General features: G+C 39.8%; 1 protein-coding gene across 1 annotated transcript in view; it reads right to left on the reverse strand.

Moving 5' to 3' along the window:
* The window catches only part of LOC134534406 (lachesin-like), a 424,713-nt gene that overhangs the window by 234,838 nt on the left and 168,280 nt on the right, over positions 1–21,595 (reverse strand). The window contains exon 3 of the mRNA XM_063372870.1: positions 12,724–12,931. Within this exon, the coding sequence (XP_063228940.1) occupies positions 12,724–12,931 (208 nt within the window). The remainder of the gene's footprint in view (positions 1–12,723; positions 12,932–21,595) is intronic.

Raw genomic sequence — 21,595 nt, forward strand, 5'->3', positions numbered from 1 at the left:
TAGTCAAGTACTCATGCAGACTTGTAGTCCTGTATCCTCGCAGTCGCGTAAACTCGTGTTCTAGAAGCTTCGTAGCTCTGTAGCATTGCAGTCTCGTAAACTTGAAGATTCGTAGTCACGTAGTCTCGTAACATCATGGCTCGTCGTCGCGTAGTCATGATGTCTTGGGACCTCGTAGAATTGTAGCTACGTATCCAAGTAGTCTCGAATACTTGTAGCTACGTAAACAGTCATGTAATCTAATAACATAATGCTGGAGTAGTTGGAGCCGAGTAGACTTGTATTCTTGTAGCTTTAAATACATGTAGGCTGTGCTGCCTTTTCGTTTTCGGTGCTTCCAAATGAACTGCCTTTTTTTTGGCGGTGCTTCCAAATGTGTTGCCTTTTCGTTGACGGTGCTTCCTTTTAGTTGGTGTGAGTTGTACAAAATGTAGTGACTGAATATTTACTAGTTCAAAACCTCTTGGTGTTACTAAAATGTTTTTCAAGGTCACTTGGTCTTTTAGTATGTCTAAAAAATGTCACGATGGATTATGAAGAAGGTCATGCGGTCCTGAAATGACTAGCCTATACGTCTGATATTGACATGACTCGGTCTCATGAACTGAAAGACACTTGGTCTATATGTATTAATGGCTTTGTACATGAAAGGCTTATAGATTATTCAGATTATTGAAAAATTATACTTTTATGTTAGGCTGATCGTCACTGTATTTAATTCGTTGGTCGGGTATATTTACTTGAATTGATTTTCTTAGATTGAATAATTGATAAATTCCACGAAAGGTAATGGAAAACAGAATCTAAAATTTATTTAATAATTAGTTACACCCGTCACTGGTCAAGAATCGAACCTAGAACAGGAATCCATCGATTCAATATGTAAATTAATAAGTGATTTTTCGGTGACTTTTGTAATTTTTCCCAAATCTTTAGCTAAATAAATATATTCTTTCAAGATGGCGCCCAAATTCAAGTTGGCGGGCGCCTCAGTAATAATAAATGATTACTGCACTGTAGCAGGTTAGAATAAAACTAGCATTATGGTAAGACGAGTACACACAAGATCGTGTCCTCCAGCAGACGAAAACAAGATGATGGCAATGACCACTAGCAGGTGGTAGCTCCTGGTAGCATGTACTGAACATAAAATGACGGATCCATGATGGACGTCAAGGTCAAAGTCAAATTTCAAGGTATAGTTAAAATTTGAAGGTCAAGGTCAAATTTAATGTCAAGGTCAATTTCCAAGGTAAAGTCAAAGTTCAAGGTCAAGGTTTAAGTTCAAGGTATAGGTCAAAGTTCAAGGTCAATGTCAAAGTTCAATGTCAACAGGTTAAAGGTATGTTGAACAGAAAATTATACTAACAAGTCGCCAGCACACTCTAGCAGACGGAAACATGATGGTGGTCTCCATCGGACGAAGACAAGATGGCGGACATGACATCGTACCAGCTGATGGTATATACATTGTTATTGGTGGTGGTAGGTCAGTCTGAAAGTGGCTTCTGTGGAGGAAGGATCTGTTGTTTTTTCTAATAAGTTAATTTTTTGATAAATTTTGGAATTTTTTTCCTTAAAATCGGATACTAAATTAAGATTTTAAAGATGGTGTCCAATTTCAAGATGGTGGTCATGACGTCATACTACCTGATATATTATATGCATGGTAAAAAGTGGTAGGGGTCAGTCTGCCTGCAGCCACCATTGAGGAAGTAGCCTGTCGCCATTATTTTGCCCTCACCGGGTTCGAACCGAGGACTTTGAGCTCCGTGCTGTAAATGTATATTTTTTAAATATTTTTTATTGAATTTTTATTTATTGATTTTTTATAAATTTTAAATTTTTTTCATTAAAATCGGAAAATAAAAAAGTTAAAGATGTAGGGGCGTAACGGAAATTGCTGCGGTGACGTCATAATCCATGATGACGGCAGAGACTTATCGGAGGCTGTAGATATGGATGCTTAAGCCTCTATATGGACGTTTTTGAGCCTCTGTTATTTTTATGGACTAAAACGGGAAATTTTTCCTCAAAACGGGAATTTTTGAGCCATTTTTGAGGAATTTTGAGGAATTTTTGAGTCAAATATGGCTGCCGTGACGTCACAAATCCATGATGGCGGACCGAAAATCACAATCCACATCCTGCATCCTGTGCTAGTAGCCCCCAATATACACTACTTTACACTTTGATTATTTCGTGATAAGGGTCTCTTTTAACTGACTTCAAATTGCATAACAATAACTTATATGTCTGTACAGTGAACTTAATTAGATTATTATTGATTGCTTCAATGATAATCAATGGCATAGGCCAGTTATGGTTTATTGGTTTTCTGAGAAACTGAAAGTCTTCAAACAAGGATGGTGGGTATGCACTTAGCTCATATCTCATGGTTTTCTCAAGTTATAGTTTCCTTGTCTTAAAAATTACAAGAAATAGCTGGATCAATGAGTAAGGATCAATGGTTTTACTATGCGGAACTGTGACTGCAGAGGAACTACTGAGGTTATTTGCCTTGTTGGTCCTCTTAAACGTAAATGAAAATACATTTTGTCCAATCATAATAGCTAAACTTTCCTTCCCACTGACTCGTATTCATGCACATTGACAAATGCCTTCGCCACAATACCATTTATTATATTTCTAAAACAGGTGTCAGCTGAAAAAAGTGACCATGGTGACATATTTTCATAGGTATATATTTTTAATGTCCAGAGTATCTATATCAATTCTCAAGATACTGAAATCCTTTTTTTTTTGTTACACTTGTGGTTTAAGTGAAACAATTTGAGTCCTACATGACAAGTTTAAAGTCAGACATATGGGCGTTCACATAGTCCACAATGTTCGCTTTTCTTCAGTCATATTACTTCCAAGAGTTTTCGTCCATTTCTTTATCTCATTTGTAGTGAGTTAAAAGGTAATTTAGACTAGAGCGGTACATTGGGAAGCGTTAAGAAAAGTAGTTTTTTTTCCTTGTATATTAACAAAAAACTACCATAAGACATAAATTCTTGGAATTTGATGGAGGTCCTAAAAGATCTGACAACACGTATTTGAGCTATTTAATTCACTGATGCACAGCATTTAAATATCATCGAACAAATTTGTTGTATTATAATGAAATCTTTGACCAATAAAATATTAAGTTTGACAAAAATAACAAAATAACAAAGACGTAAGAATTTGTCCTATTTTTATGGTTATAGGCAAACATCTTGAAACTTACCCATTTCCAGTTGCCAGATTTTTGTAGATTTTTCTAATATCTAGAACTCTTGGAATAGAGAAAAAAGCATTCACAGAACTTTTGTTGGAATTTGTTTAAGGTTATGGATCCTTTTTGTCTACATTTACCTTCCACTATAAATATTTTAAATAAGAGTCTATCTACTGGTAGTTACATTGTTATTGCTAGAGTAATTGATAGTTACAAAAAAAGTTAAAATTTAATTACGTACTATCAACCAATCTTAGTTTTATGCCTTTTTTTCAAAATTAAAAAAAAAATTTGAAAATTTATCTCATTTAGTATAAAACATTTTCCTAACACCAGTAAAACGTGGTTTCTTAAATATCATAAACACTAGTGCAAACCTGTTGAATATTATGAATAAAATTTAATTATCATGAGGTCACTAATATAAAACAATCTGACATAATGCATCTAGATTCCACTAAAAAAAATTGAAACCTATCGTAATAATTGATTAATTGATTAAAAGGTCTTAGCTTTTGGTCTAGATTTTTTTTATTAACCTGGTTTCCTAATTAATATCTATATAATTTAATGGTGAAAATAGAACAAATTTCATCTAATAGACACAGTGTTTTTTCTGGAGTTGCCCAAGGTGAAAATTTGTTACAGCTTCCTTTTAATGGGTTTGTTGTCATACTGAAGTGATTTACGGAATTCATGATTGGTTAATGATCGTAGAGGTTGCCAGCTAGCATAGATTAGCAGTCCTGTGAACTAGTACACGGGTAGAGTGACTCTCATTTCAGGGAAATATGTCGCCACATGGCAGGCAGGAATGAATTAATTAATGAAAAGAGGCTCACCCCACTGTTTCAAGCACCAGGGATGCTGGATTGATGACAATTTTATAAACACAATTCAGCTTTGGATTGGTTTTATTCCGATCAGCAGTGATACATGGTGCTACTTGGCACATGGATTGTCCTTTGTTCGTACCGAGATTCAACAGAGTACTCGTGTTCCATTGCATATGTGTGCGCGATGGCAGATTAAAATACGTTATAATGTTCTTAATATCCCACACACTTTATCACAAATACTAATCGTGTAGGTGTTCCTGGTACACAACGCTCACTAGAAGCGAAGTGTTCTGTACAGAAGTATGGCTTAACTCCGCATAACAATGGACACTAGTTGATATGAAATACAATATTGCATGATGGTGTGATTACACCTAAATTGATATAACAGAATACTAGTTGAAATTACAAAGCTTTACAGCGATGCAGTGTATAAACAAACACAGACCTTAAAGACATAGCTGGAAATCTATTGCAATAAACAAATTAAAACCACTCAAGTGTGATGCAATGATTAGATAGAAGATAAAATTACTACTGGCACATGACCCTAAGCTAAAGTGAATGGCATGTGGGCAGCAAAGGAGCAGGCCCCGAATACCTCAGGCCATCTAAATAACAAGAATATTTTGGCATGTATCACCTCACATAGTGGCCCGTTGCGGGCCAGACCATAACAATGCCTGATGGTGTATATCGATGACTTAAGACCAGGAATGCAACCAGCATCCCAGTTAGACAAAGACTCATGTAGAAAAATGAAAGGTCCCAAAGAGGCCACACACTATCAATTAAAGTTGTTGGTGTGTTCAAGGGATGATGGTTTCTCCTTTGTTGTCTTGGCAGCAAAAGCGCAATATGGCTCAACACACCCTGTTGGGTCATCTTCCATCACACTGGATGACCCTGTAACTTCGGGTTGACCACCCGCACCACGAATTTCGAGTCTGCCAGAATCATGTCTGATGGCAATTGGGGGGAGGAGATGCCCTGGATGTCGGCTGGTTTGGGGAAATTGTCATGGTATCGCAATGACTCATCAGGTGGTACAGCTTATGAATTGTTGCCCTGCCACACGAATGTTACAGGTTTATGACGGACACCTGACATCACAGTCGTGGTTGGTGACGAAGATGCTTGACGAGCATCTGACATAACAGTCGCTGGGGTTGCGTAATGCGCATCCGACATGGCAGTAATTGGAGTGCATGTATTATGAATCCCTGATGTCACAGTCACGGATGGTGACGAATATGTGTGACTGGCATCCGCCATCACAGGCATGCTCGGTGACGAGGGTGAGTCTGGTGTCGCACTTAGGTGCCGAGCATCCATATCTGCAGGTCTGGCAGAGTCGAGTCATTTCACCACATCGTGGAGCTAAGACCAATTGGGGCAAGGCTCGCGCAAAAGTTCCTGTTACTAGTGAGCAGGTGGTGACACCTAACGTATGACTGTTGGACCAGCTCCAGCAGGGGGAGGGATGGAAGGGGTTGGGGAGTTGCTGGGGTACATGTGGCTGTGAACTATGCCTGATTCTGGCATACATCCTCTCATCGTTCGGCGATGGATGTCTACAGCACTTTCTTGAGAGTGTCTGCCACCTGGAGCTCGCCTAAGAGAGCTAGGTCCTAGCCCTGGAGCAACTCTTCAGGGGAGCTGCAAGTTACAAAGTTTCAGCCTTGGCAGGTGCAATACAATATTTTTTGAGGAGGATATCCCAATTGTTGTGATAGTCACCGAGATGGAGCTGCAACTCTAACTCGATGTCCTAGTTGCGGTGAACCATCATGTCTGCCCTTAGGTGGTATGTGGAGGTGTTCCACCTCCCAGCACCTGCAGTCAGCCATCCAACATTATCCCAGGAACTGTGAGCCATGAGAAATCCGTATCGGAAAAATTTTTTAGTGTCGAGGAGTGAGGTGAAGATACTCCTCCCTGCACAAGTGATAGAAAATGCCTCTGCCCAGCGGGTGAAAGTGTTGGTGACCATTACTCTGAACCAATTCCCGTAGGTCCTGTGAGGATGGGGGCCCCATGACGTAGAGAGTGATGGTGTGGATTTTATCACGGTATATACTAGGGTTCTGTAGTTCAACCCCATCTGGGTGGCAGGCCTTGCTGTGCTGTCAACATTGTTAAACCTGCACATGGTCTTGGGCATCGCCTGCGATGTCCGGCAAGTGAAACCATTGCTGCAGAGCGTGCTGTGCCTGGTAGGCCTCTGGGCGCCCCTCCAGGTCATGGTCGTAATAGAAAAATGTAGGGTGACTAGTCGCACTTCGGAAGGTATGTGCGTACATCATGCACACATGTCCCCAGGCATGTGACTCTGGGGGGCTCTGTCATAGTTATCCAGGTAGGGGAACCCTTGTTCCCTGCATGCGGCAAGCTCCATCAGGGTGGTTGGGTCCTGGCACTGCACTTAACAGACTTTCTTGATCAGGGCAACCAGGATCATGGATATGACAGTTTACGGACCCCTCTGGATTTTTTGGCATAGAGCATAAACAGTAGGGTCTCGCCCATGGGCCCTAGTCTGGGTTCTGTGGGAGGAAGTATGTCGTCCAACCCTTGATCATCATTGAATGATGTTTTGTGATCGGATTGGTGGGACAGCTCATCTGCCAGCTGGTTCTCCTGCCTAGGGATGTGTTCCATGTGGAAAGCGAAGTTGTGGAGCATGACTGCCCACCAGGTGAACTTCGAATTGCCCCTCTGGCTGGAGTTCAGCCACCAGAGGCACCAAATATCCACGTGAAGCATGAAGCACCTCCCCTCGAGGTGGAGTCTGTACTAGCACCAGGAACTTCTGCTCATTGATATGGTAACATCACTCTGCAGGGCCAAACCAGATGCTGGCATATTTTATCACCTGCTTTTTCTCTCCATCGTCATTCTCATATAGTACCTCGCCCGTAACATACTTGATCACATCTGTCTGGACGAAGAGGGGGTGATCAAGCACCAGGCATCACAGTGTGTGTCACTCTCTGAATTGTTTTTTGATATCGGTCAGGGCCTGCTCTTCAGCATCCATCCAACAGATCTTACTCTTGGGTGACAGTAGGTCGATCATGGGGGTGGTGATAGTGGCGAAATTTGGAATGAATGATCTGAACCAATACAAATTCCAATTATTTCGGAAATCGTTTTTTGGTATGGGGAACATCATAATCTCGATTAGAGTTACATGATACGGTAGAGGGGAGCATCCATCTGTACTCACGAGGTACCCCAGGAATTATAGTTCGCCAACAATACTTTCGCGGTGCACATGTCAGTCCGTGATAGGCATACTGTTCGAAGGCAAATTTGAGGTGGGGTGCATGGTATATCCAAGACTGTAACCAGATGATCATGTCGTCAAGGACGGCCGCATCAAACTGGCCGATTTAGGCGTCTAATTGCAAACAATCATAGCCTCAGCTTAATGGCATAACACAAAACTGGAACCTGTGCCCGTCGGGGATGGTAAAAGCCATTAAGGGGGAAGTCCTTGTGCTGGACTGTCACCAGTATCCAGATTTCAGGTATAACGATGTGTCAATTCGAGTGTTTCAAATTCTTTTGAGAATCTATGTGAGATTAATTAGTGGAGGTGGTGCTGGGATAGTAAAGTCGTAAATTGGCTTGAAATTGACAAAAATACCTAGGAAGCTGTTCTTATGATCGGCCATGACTGAGCGACAATTTTAGTTGGACATACTCAACTCTTTAACTCCATCCCCTAGCATGTCCGTGATCTGTTCTCAGATGGTGGTGAGTTTTTGTATGCCGAAACACAGTGGTTTGCGAAAGAGGGAATAAAGGACAACAGGGGAGTGCACTGTTCAATAATGCTCGTTCAGCACAGCTGGTCGGCTGAAGCGAACATCTGCAGTTGCTGCCTGAAAACTGTAATATAGTAGTAACTGTTAGATAGTACACCATGCCACAGGTCTGCCAGATGCATGTGGTCTGTCCTAGCAAGAGGCGGTTTTATGACATGGTCGAACACTCCTGGGTCCCGAAAGCATTATACCTGCCCCGACTTTGATGTTGGCATTCTCCTGTACCAGCCACAGCAGCCCCAGAATGAACTCACCATGGATGTTCACATGATGAGAGCACATGTATGGGTGATGCTCATCTTTGCATGCCCGCGACGTAAGTGTGGCTTGCTGCGATGTCCACCAATGCCTCCGCAAGCCGCCCATTCAACAGAACCGGGACTGGTATGATACTCCCCGCCTCCAACCCCAGTAGATCCGGAAACGTGGTGTAATTGTCAGTTGTCGGTTTGTTCAAGCCAAAGCCAATTTTATAAACTGATTTTGTTAACACAGTTTGTGCTTAAAAGCTTTTTATTAGACTGACAAAACTGGTTTATATGTTATCTTTCGACAATGTCGATAGCTAGAGATACAACACAATAAAATCATAAAATGTATCTGTCTGTTTGTTTGTCAGTTATAGCATCACGCTAAAACTTTTGGACCGATGTTAATGAAACATTTCGTATTTTGAAGCATATTAGTTGACTTAAAAACTATTTTATATTTTTTCTCACCATTATAATGGGAGCCAGAGATATAAGAATAATACCCCTTTTTTCACAACCAAATGGTACCAATATATGGTGAGCTCCTAATTAAAGTTTATTCATATTAAAGAGGGGTCAGTTTTTAGTAGACCTTGCACTAGATGCTACGCAGGTCAAACTGTAATCCATACTAATATTATAAAGCTGAAGAGTTTGTTTGTTTGTTTGTGTGAACGTGCTAATCTAAGTAACCACTGGTCCGATTTCAAAAATTCTTTCAGTGTTGGATAGTACATTTATCGAGGAAGGCTATATGTTATATAATATTATCAATAACATTAGGAATCCTTGCTAAAAGTCCAATTTAGAATCAAATGCGTTGAAGGGGGTTAGATACAACATGCAGTACATGTACGAAGTGTGTGTTGACAATGCCGCAGGCGCTAGAAGTTTATTTCCTTTTGCCTATTAACATTGTTGACACGCACTAGATGCCTTATTATTTTTAATTTTCCCAAACAAGTAAAAAACACCCGTGTGATATTAACAACGAAGCAATCAGTGCCCTCATAAGAGTTCAATTAGTATTTAAATACTTTTTATCACTTTAAATCGCAAAACTAAACTATTGTTTTTTTTTCCTCTCTCTGTGTTTAATTTGTTTTTTTCTGCCCTTTTTTTCTAGTATATAAATTTTACAGACTTTAAACTTCATAGTAATGTTCCTTATGTTACGCAAGATGACATTTTCCGAAAATTATATCCCATGGGTGGTTAAAACCAGACAACAGTGGGTACTTTGTCTGCATGAGAACAGGATTTTGCATTGTTCATGTCTTCTGCGTTTCCATGGCAACGGGCATCGCGCGGCAGTGGCATACCCACAAGGAGGGGCATGTATAATGAGCGGCGCAAGAGTGATCTGCCTGTCGACTGCCGTAGCGAAGTACGGGTACATCAGTTGTACGTTGCGTGCACGAGTCGGGAAACCGTCAGTGCTATTTATATTCTCTTCGGTACATTATACAGCATTGTAATAAATTTTCACTGATTTTTTTTTTTAATTTACCATTACTGTAAATGGGAGATGTGGCCTAATTATTTCCATTAGTATAGCCGTGCGAAGCTGGGTCGGGCAGCTAGTATACCATAAAGATCGAAAGATTAAAACAAAACATATGCGTCCAAGGCATCTTGCCTAGGTGTTTCGTGTTTATTTACGTTAATGACACTATGGACAACAAAATAATTTCATATGACTTAATTTAATGAATTTTTAACAAACTTTATAATTAATAAAAATGTTTGGTATTGTTTTAACTTCTTGTTGAAGCCATGCAATTTGCACAGTAGAGTGACTTCGTTCCTCATTGATGACCAACGGGTGGCCTGCTTAAAGAATCCTGCAATAATTAAATTTAATCTCTATTGAAAAGTACTTAGGCCTTACATCTGTTTGGTCGCTTACTTCTTCTTAACTATACAACAGATTTTAATGCAGTTTTCAATATCATTTAAAGAATTACTTCCGGAATGTTTATGACACTAGTACATTCATATTAAAATTTAAATATAGCACTAATGAAATCACGATGTTTTTTTAAACAAGTCGAAAGAATATGCTTTTGGGGACCTACATGTCTTACGCTGACTTCTACATTACTGATGTATTAAAACTACATGATTAAGAATACATGTTTGTAGGTCTTAAAAACATACAAAGAAAAGTATGCGATAAAAGATGTCTTACAAATGTTTATTTATCTTTCATACAAGGTTTAAAAAATAATGATATATTAGCTTATCCAATTTATTATGTCAGTTACCTTAGTTATTACAAATATATCAAAATAACCTTTTAACATTAATTGCTACTTATAAGAATTTACTAATTTAATTAAATTACCCCAGATAAGTAGATCACTCTCGTGCTGGTAATTTAAGAAAGTAACAAGTTGGTATTCTTTGTATGCAGCAATTAAGGTATCATGAGTATGTGGTGAAGAGAAATCACAGATACAGAAATAAAGGCAACATGAGTCGCTGGTGGAGGAGGGATCAGGGACGCAGAAAGGTGACCTGTGGAGCTAATGAAGAAAGGCTCAGGGATGCAGCGAGTAAGGTAGCCCGAAAGGCTAGTGAAGGAGGACTCAGAGACGCAGCTTGTAAGGTAACGTATACATTTGGTGGAGGAGTTCTCAAAGATCCAGCAAGGCGACAAGGGGGATGATGGCGGAGATCTCGTAGATTCAAAAAGTAAGGAAGCCTTGACGGCTGGTTGAGTAGACTAAGGAATTCAGCAAGTAATTCAGCCTGGGTGGCTGGTGGGAGATATATCAGGGATGCAGCAAGGTGGCCTGTGGGGCTAATTAAGAAAGGCTGAGTAAGGTAGCAAGTAAGGTAGCTTGTGTGGCTGGTAGAGCAGGACTCAGAGATGCAGCATGCAAGTTGACCTGAAGCTTGTAGAGGAATGATCAGGGATGCAGAAATATGGCCTTTGGGGCTGATGGAGGAAGGCTCAGGGTTGCAGCATGTATGGCAACCTGTGTATTTGATGGAGGAGGACATCTGGGTGCAACCAGTATTACTTTGGTGGCTGGTGAAGGGGAGTTTAAGGATGCAGCAAGTAAGATGGCCTCTTTGGCTAGTTCAGAATGGCTCAATCATTCAACAAGAATCATAGACTGATTGGCTGGTGAAGAAGGACTCAGGGAAAAGGAGGGTTTAAGGATGCAGCAAGTAAGTTGGCTTGGTTGGCTGGTGCAGAAGAGTTTTGTTATGCATCAAGTATGGTAAACTGATTGGCTGATGGAGGAGGCCTATGTGGCTGGTGGAGGAGGCCTATGTGGCTGGTGGAGGAGGCCTCAGATACTAAGCAAATAAGGTGGCATGAGTGGATGGTGTAGGAGGTCTCAGGTCTCAGGGATACGGCAAGTAATGTGGCCTAGGTGTTTGGTGAAGGAAGTATCAGGGATGCTAACAATAAGGCTGTCTTGTTGGATGATGCAACAGAACTCAGGGATGCATGAAGAAGGGGGTATATGTGGCTGGTGGAAGAGGTCTCAGGGTTTAAGTATCTAAGGTGGCCTGGGTCACAGGTGTAGAAGGACTCATGGATGCCGCAAATAAGGCTTATTGAGTGGTTGGTGCAAGAGGGTTTAGGGATGCAGCAAATAAGTTGGCTTGGGTAGCTGTTGGAAAAGGGCTCAGCGTTGCAGCATTTAAGTTGGCCTGTGTGTCTGGGGGATCGAGGCTTGGGATAGTAATGGGCGGCCTCTCGACAAACTGAGTAAATTTGTTTGCTCGAAAATTTTTGCTCGACCTGCTCTATCAGCCTCTAGTGCAGCCTATTTGTATATTGTTAAAAATAAAAGTTTTTCACTTTTAATAGTATTTAGTATTATTATCAACAGATGATATCATTTGAATATAAAATAAAAGTTTGTAAATATTATAGTGTTTTACATTGCATAACATAATGAATTTACTAGATTTTTTAATTGAACTTCATTTATTTTTATTGTGCTCGAGATATCCGCTTGTGCACTTCCCTTATTATTTCATCTCTCTATTTTTTTTTTTAAATATTGTTTGTCTATTTTCATCCTTGTATTGTGCCAGCCAATTTTGTATTATTTCTGTTGGCTGATGCTTAGTAAAAATAAAAATAAAAATTTGTATCTACAAAAAAAAATATATTAACGCATAGAAAACATCCAGAGCTAAAAAGACAAAAGATTTATTAGAAGTGGCTTTCTAATAAGGAAGCACTCATTTAGGAACGATACAGAAAATTACACTTATGAACTACCCTCGGGAAAATAGCCTGTTGCAAAAAGGTTTCAGCTTTGATATGACAATGCGTGGATAATATTAAGTCCCACTAACCGTTGACCTATCTCGTCATGGGGTCCGATTTTGATCTCGCAATGCACGAAAAGATGGACATTCATCCACTAACTCTATGTAGCCGGCTGGCTCTTCATCAGGTCCTAATTGATGTGGCTATGACTGCAAAGAACGATACCGTGGTGTAAACTTATCGATTACCTCTTGGTAGCCAACCTGGCTCTTCGTTGGGTTCGCGTTCTGGCAAATTCAAGGAAAATTATAATTTTGAGTTGAATACTCACCTACTACCTCCAAGTAGCCGACCTGGCTCTTCATGGGGTCGGTGTTGATCTGGCACATGTACCAGCCGCGGTCCTGCTCCCTCACGTCCCTGATGGTGAGGTACCACGTGCGGTGGTCGCTGTGCGTCACTGCGATGCGGTGGTTCTTGGTGATTACGTGGGTGGCTATCGTCAGGATGGTCTGGGTGTCTACGCGCAGCCAGGCCACCTGCAAGCATACACAAACATTTTTATTTATATATTTAAACTGCTCTCGAATAAGTATGGCCGGAATTGTAATTTTTTTGAGGTAAACAAAAATAATGTCCTGAAATATCTTGGAATTTTCAATCTCTCCTGGTATCCAACCACCATATAAATCGTGTTTATATAAGGTAATAATACTCATTGTACAAAACAAGAATCATTACAGGCAAATAAATGATTGCGTGTAAATCAGTTAACGTTATTGAAGTGAAACTTCTTTGGCAATGTAAACCTCGACTCGTAAGTATATTGTATGTGGTGTAATGGCAGAAATAGAAACAGCGAACGAAGACAATTTTCTAAATAAATATGATTAAAAAATATTGCTCAACAAAATAACTGCTCAGGATATCAATAATTACTCATAAATCAATAATGCTTAATTATAATAAGTATTTGTCACTACAATAAATTACAATAAATATTTCTCACAAATAAAATGGTATATTAAGATTTTTAGGACCCCAACTATGGCATGAAAACTATTCTAAATAAAAATTATACACGTTTTTAAAATAAAATACAGTTAGATGAATTTTATTCTCTACCAAATTAATAATATGAATTAGTTTTACTCAGCAAAACAATTCATAAAATTTAGTAACTAGATAAAACATCCCGGAAATTTTGGCTTTCATTTTTTTTTCAAGGTTTTAAGAATCCTAACTTTTTTGTTTTAATTATAAATTTTATAAAGAATAGAAATAAATTTATGAACATGAATTAACAAAATTATTAATCACTTTAAAGTAACAGCTCAGGATAACAATAATTACTGTACATTTAATATTCATTGATTAACAATAAATATTTCGCACTGTTGAAATACATCATAAATAAAATTTTTGTACTTAATATCAAAGCTATGTTTTATTACAGTAATGTTACGAACGTAAGCAGGACCGCGGCGCACGCAGGATAGGAGCTGGCTGGCAGCCCCGCACGGCCACTAACGTGACACATTCCGCGCGAGCCTGGTCGGATAACAAGGGTTGTCGCTACCCCCATCCCCCTACCAACAGTCCGCTGCCTCGGCACCGTTACGAGGCACCTTGTGCGGGCCATCGCGCCAGCTGTCGATGCGCTTCTCGACGGTTCGGGCTTCGGGTCATAGTTTCCATCAGAGAATTCCGTAGGAAGATCAAATCCTTCTTGACTCACCTTTGGAAACTTGTCATAATTTTTATTCCTGTATTACAATACATCGTTTCTGATCCTTCGATGTTGCAATGTCATTGCATTTAAATGTATGCGATGCATATGTTTAGTTTTATGCTTTATTCCAAATAAACATACATTAGGTCATAACACTGACGGTTTCTCAGTAAACGAAAAAATTGTACCTACACAGGTTTCGATGTGTTTTCTATTACTTTATCACTTTGTCCAAACTGAATGCCACAATTGGGGCAACGTAACTTTTGTTTTACAAAAAGTACTCTATGCAACAATTGCTTTTCTCATGACGTTTAGATTTGTTGGTTTTAGTGAACAAAATGCTATAGTAGCGATACAGATAGGCCTATGCCGACGATGGCAATACTGCTTTTGGAACCACACTGATGTTCTTGATATTTTACCAAACAGAAAATAATGCATTCAGGGTCCAACACTGTTATTTTCAAAACTTTTTCGTCAATATTATTGCTCTTTACTGTAAAAATTTGAATATTTCGTCAGTGGGAGTTAATTTATCTAATACAATAATCGTATTGCAAGTAATTTTTATTCCTGCCAAAAGATGGCCCCACATTTTGTGTTGAGTTAACTTTTTTTTTTTTATGTGGGTTTGGGAATGCATTCTCACGATCGCAAGAGAAACAGAGCATCGCTAGACATCAAACAGAAGGAAATACGTCTTCTAAGATAGTGTTACTCAGCTGTCTCAAGGCATAGTAATCGACTTAGTAATGTGTCTTATTGATTTAAATTTCAAATGATAAAAATTCTTTATGTGCTGAATAAGTAACATCATTTCGCCAAGTAAACGAAATTATGATTACAATTTCATGCTTTATTTAAAAAAAAAATCTCATAAATAACCAGGAGACCACGGAGAACACCAACAGCAATATTACCACAAATAACCTGAAGCACACAGAGAAGCCTAAATAAATATTGTCACGAAAATTCAGGAGCACAAGGAAAGCACTAACAAAAGTAGGCCTACTGCCAAAAAAATCAGGAGTGTTCGGACAAAATCACCAGATATCTTGAAAATTCAGCTCAGTGAATACATTTTGATATATGCTAGCGTATTAAATATAATAAAATAGTAAGCATAGCCAGTAGTATAGGAATGTATGTCCGGGAACTGGGCCGGCGATAGGTGCCTGGTGCCGACCGAAATATTGGATTTGACGTCATGACGGCCATCTTGGATGACCTTGACCATCATAATTTGCCAAAATTTTCCAAAAATTCGCCAAAAATCCTACAAAATTTCCAGTTTCTTGGAAAAATATTCCCGTTTTGAAGGAAAATTTTCCGTTGAGTACTCAAACAATGCAAAAAACTTGAAATGTCCATAATGAGGTTTAAGAATCCATAGCTATATACAGCCTCCGTAAGCCTCCGAGGTGATGAACTTGAAAATAAGGATTACTTGGCAGCAATTTTGAGTTATGATGTAACAGTTAAAATTATTGCTACGCCCGCTATTTTGTAAATCTATAAATTTTATGCTTATGTTTAAAAAAAATTAATTAACATAATTTTAAGAAAATTTTCTTAAAAAATCCGTCGCACATCTCGTTACGGTCACCATTTTGGATTCTAGAAACTTTGAATTTTTCGTTACGCATGGGGTTTTGGATGTGTATGATGTCAACATTGCACCTCTTGGACTTAGAACGTCACAATTATTGTTTCGGTCACCATTTTGAAAAACCTTATATTTTTTTGCTATAAATAAGGAAGAAGAGAAAGGAAATCTATAAAAATGTATTAAATTATGATTTGAATAAAATGCACTTCCGTAGTGGAGTCCTCGGTTCAGACCTGGTGAGGACAAAACAATGGCGACAGATCCTTCCTCCACAGAAGCCGCAGATAGACTGAACTACCACCGCTTTTTTTCCTAGCCTAAGTTAATATAAGGGTGTAAGGTGGGGGGTCCAGGTTAGGGGAGGACCTAAGTGTGTCTCAGGCCGAAGCCTATACACTCTACCATGCGGGGTATTAACCATGCAGAAAAGGGCGTGTGTATCATGTGTTTATTGGGCTTTATTGGCCAGCCATGGTAACGTTTTAGCCATGACTGACGCCCCTTAGGTTGCCTTATCCTAAAAGCTAACTAAAGTGACCCAGGTGAAACCTGCATGGACACGGGGAAAGCTCTGGGCTGGGTCATGCGGGAATCAAATAAACATGCATTAAAGCAAGCAAGAAAACTACTCGTCAAGAGGGAAAAAGGTCCAGGTAAGAAGAGTTGAGCGGGGCAGAAAGATTCAACCATGCAGGGGTTAGGCACTTGGGCCTTGCGGTCCGCATTATTAAAGTTGGGCACACTTGGGTTATTATTAACCAGGGGTGCATGCGCCCTAAGGGGTGGGTGACTTCACTCGTCAGCACAGCCCAGCTGCCCAGGTAGCCACCTTTAAAAAATAATGGGGCAAATGTAAATATTCCCTTCCCCTATCGCCGGAGCCAAGTCTAGGACAGAGGGACAGCCTCGGTTTCAGTAATATTCACAGCGGCAGAAGGCGGCAGGGCAAGCCCTGCAAGCTGGTAAACCCACTGATTCACCGGCAGCTAAGGCCTGGCGCGATGGCCGAGAGCACAGGTGCTCTCGACGGTGGGCAAACGAGTCGGACGTTACTGGCATCCTGGCATCCTGGCGTTGCGCCATCTTCATCTTCCTTCTTCCAGTCAACAGCCGATGACCTTTCAAGCCAGGGTGGGGGTAAGTCTTCCGGGCAAATGAAGTATCTTGCTGTTTTGGACCCTCATGTCCTCCAAAATCCCTAGGACGGTTTCCGGTTCCGCCGCTCAGGGGTAACGCTGTCTCCAACAGGGCCCCAACTTGAAGGCACCGCCATCTCTTCCTTCAGAGTTCCGATGCGTTTCAGTTCCGTTGCGCGCGCAGCAGTCCACAGCTCCGCATGTTCCATCCCGAAGTTCATCAACACTTTGCATTTTTTTAGCACATTGAGCTCTCCAGCGGTGCTTTCATCGACGGAACTGCTTCCTGCCACGCGCCGAGCTGCATCCAGGCTACCTTTCGCCCCGATAGTCGTGATAACGACTCCACCATGCCGGCCAGTGGTCCGCGGACTGCTATTGGTTATTCACAGTCACTCCAGCAAGATTGCAAATCTCGCGCTGGGATCCCGTATCCGTCACCCACGGGACGCGGTCGGTAGCAGATGGCACTGCTAGGCCGCCCTCAGATAGCTACACTGCCAGCCTTCGGTTACCCAATAGGTCGCAGGGAACTCCCGGCCAAAAGCCCGCAGGAGAGATGCGCACGCCCCGAGAGACGACCGCCGAACCTGAACTCCCACCACTAATACTAAGGTTTATATCTCGCCAGCTAGTATGACGTAACGTACACCATCTTGATTTAGTCTGCTGGAGGCCACCACCTTGTTTTCGTCACCTGGAGTGCGCTACCACAAAGTTAATTTAATTTTTACCCGCTAGAGTACAGTAATCATTTATTAGTACCGTGGCACCCGCCATCTTGAAATTTGGATATCATATTGTATATTCATAATTATTTAGCTGTAAGATTGGGAAAAATTCCAAAAATCTTTAAATTCATTCCTTAATTTACTAATTGATTAGATCAACTCATTTCCTTGGTTGGATCACTGGGACATATTGACCGCTGTCTTCTAATTCAGTAATAAAGTACCTAGAAATTCGTAATATATTTTTAAAAATGCATTAAAAATATCCAATTTGTTTAGTTATTAAATCAACGGATTCCTGTCCCTGGTTCAATACTTGTTAAATGCAAATAAATTAAATTAAATATCAAATCGATGTAAAATAAAAGTGACAGATTCCGAAAAAAAAATTGTTACAAATACAATTTATTACATAGATCATATACTACAACAGGAACACTTGATAAATTTAGCAATTTTATAAACACTAGTTCTGCATTGTCTTTAACTGACTAATTCTTAGCTCCAAACGGTTTACTGAAAACAGAGACCACAGCCAGATCCTTAGCCTACATAGTCTTTTTCTTCCCGACAGAGTTACTCGATACTATGTTTAACAGATTGCTTCACGTCGTCGGAAATTTAACTGGGAGTATTCACTGTCTTGAATGCACACTTCTTCACTTTGTCCTCGAACGGATATGGTTTATCCCATACACAGTCTAACCAAAAGTTATATTTTTTTAAATTGTCCCTTTGTAGCTACTTGATAATGTTCTGCCTGGTATAGTCAAAAAAAGTAAAGCTGTTATTCTACACAACGTATTTAGATAATAGTATTCGTTCAGCTCATTTACCTGTAATGCACCGAGAATAGTCATAGGCTTAGATTCATGTCCAGATGTCTTCGCGATCGGTTGCTGATCATCCGTTTTTGTGCTTGAACGCATACGAGTCTCCATTCTTAAGCAAGGAGTCGAAATGTCTACAGGTAGTTCATCATTAGGCACACAAATTATCTCAAGCCATCTCAGATTGTCAATACGAGTAACCCAAACATGACACTTATCAAAACGAAACTTCATACGAAAAAGAATAATAACCTGGTCGTCGATTACGTGTTTGGCTAATGAATAGAAAGGCTTCACTAAAAACGAGCACAGACTTGAGGTGTAGCCAACAACTACTGGATATTCCTGGCCACCGACTGGATATGCCTGACAACTAACTGAACGTGTAAACCTGACCTCAATCTGGTAGTGTCTAACTACCAACTGTACGGGTCCAGCCAACAATCTAAATATGGCTGTATGCTAAATACATGTCTGATCACTGAATATACGAATATACATGCCTGACCACCGAATGGTTGCGTCTTATCACCTACTGAACGTGTCTGACCGTCAGATACATACCTGCCCACGGAATTAATGTCACTTACCACCGACTGGATGTGCCTGGTCGCCTATTTTGAATAATACCTGGGCTCGTATTTTGGAGACGCTTGGTCTATGTGTTTAGTTTAGATACTAAAAGAAACCAAACTTAAAACTTAAATTAATAAAAATCATCACCATTGACAGCTAAAATATATACAAACTAGCTGCAGTACCCGGCTTTGCCCGGGCTGAACACCGAGTAATATATTGTCCGTGAGTTACAGCAAATTGGATATGTCCAGTGTGTTGGACAATTAGAAATGACACATAATTACTGTTTGTGTATCTGTGACCTATGATTTTCTGTTTACCCATGGCGATCGGTTGAAAGGTTTAGAAGTTGATGCGCTACAGCGCCATCTAGCGGCGAGTTACAAAAAAATGGATAGCATAAAAACCTTCTTCATGATAAAAAAACTTCGATGTGCCAACTTTCATGGCGATCGGTCAAACGGTGTAAGAGTTTATCGACGTCATACATGCCAACATCCAACTATATATTTTCTTATACTTCGAAATTTTGGGGCTTTCACTTTTGTGGAAAGTGGATGTTCAGGACCTCGAATGGTTTGGAACAACTCCATCTCGAAAGAAATGATATTTGAAATACCTGAAATGTTCGAGATTTTAGAGCTTTGTCCCCAGAGGGGGAGGGGTGATATTGAGGACCCTGAATGGCAGGGAAACACTAAAAATCGAAAGAGAATGATTTTTGAAATTCTCTAAATTTTGGGGCTTTGACCCCTGAGAAAGAGGGGGGGGGGGTGATGTTGAAAACCCCGAATGGCTCGTAAACAAAACACTCCAATTCGAAAGAGAATAGATTTTCGAAATTTTGGGAATTTTTTTTATTATTGGGTCTTTGACTCCTTGTGGGGGGAGGGTAGTTTGAGGACCCCGAATGGCTCGGAAACACTCCAAATAGTAAAAAAGTATACTTAAATTTAAGAAATTTTTCGTAATTTTGGGGTTTTGCACTCCCCCCTCCCTCAAAATTGGGTTGGAAGTCGACTTTGAGTAAAAGTTCCACCATGCCCCGGACACTTTAGCTCGTAATGACTTAATTTTAATACAATTTCCTCCAATTTTTCAAAATTTTGTGGCTTTCACGTTTGTGTAGGGGCGGTTGGGGGGGGGGGGGTGGGTTGGAGGAAAAGGACCTGGAATGTTTCGGAACACTCTATCTCGAAACAAATGATGTTAGAATTTCCTAAAATTATCGAAATTTTGGGGCTTTTTTCCAGAGGGTGGCGGGGGGTTCGAGGTCCCTGAATGGCTCGAAAACACTTAAAATCGAAAGAGAAAGATTTTTAAAAAATTTTAAACTTTCGAAATTTTGGGGCTTTAACCACCTGGTGGGGGGGGGGGGGGAGGGAGGTGATTTTGAGGACCCCGAATGGCACGGAAACACTCCAAATCGAAAGAGATATAAAGGAATATAAGAATGTAGGCATTTAATGTACTCCTATCTACCATAATAATAATATTGTCAAATAGTAAAACTTATTACCTACCTAAGAATTATTTTATAAATAAATAATAAATAACTCTATGTTTAAGAATTTACGTACATACAAAATATTAAACTTCAAACTATACACACCAAAAAAAAAAAAGGATGTTTGTGAAACTTTTTTTATTTGTCATTATGTTAAAAACCTTTGTAGGATTTTTTATATGTAAAACTGTGGTGGCCATATTCCGCTTATCCAAAGGAGTATAGAAATTAATAGAGATATCACTCCTTGTACACACCACAAATCTTTGAATTAATATAAAAAAAAAGATAGTCCAAAATGAAACAAAAAGTATAAATAACAACTGATTTGACAAAAAATTTATTCAACTGGAATGATAATGTTAACATCCACCTGAAATTTAATAGAAGTAGGTAGGTAAGAATATATATATATATATATATATATATATATATATATATATATAAAATTAATGAAATTAAAACGTACATAAATAAAATTATCTCACACTCAACCAAACATAATGTTTAATATGAAATAAAGGAAGATGGCAATTACACGTAACTATTCTAATTAATAAAAAAATCAACCTACCTGAAATAGTAAAATTCAAATTTTTCAACAATATATTACATAATTGATAATATTTCTGGTCTTCGGTCTCAGTAGCCCCTTTGAATATATATACTGTATAGAAGTCGCGAGTGGATAGGATTTACTGTACGTTTTTCAGAAGCGTATGATGAGCAGCTTGGGAACTTCACCGCTGCAGTGCGCTGCCGTAACGCCCTGTATCGTCTTAGTTGTTATTTAGACGTTAGAGCGCAGAACTGTCGCCCGCTGTCATTCCCCGCACCCCCCACCCATCATTCACTGCAGCTTATGGTCGTTTAACAGGAGGGGGAAGGGGTGTTTGAATAGTTCGACACTTGTCCGCTAGGGACCACCACAAGTCGATGCCCTAGAGATGGTGGCGGTTGCGGCGGTGAATTAACCAACTACCTCAAAACCGTATTAGAAATTTTAACCTGGGCTGGCGACTTCTATACAGTATATATATTCAAAGGTAGCCCTAAGACTCTTGACGCTCAGCAGA

Source organism: Bacillus rossius, chromosome 7, assembly GCF_032445375.1.
Source record: "Bacillus rossius redtenbacheri isolate Brsri chromosome 7, Brsri_v3, whole genome shotgun sequence".
Taxonomy (NCBI): Eukaryota; Metazoa; Arthropoda; class Insecta; order Phasmatodea; family Bacillidae; genus Bacillus; species Bacillus rossius.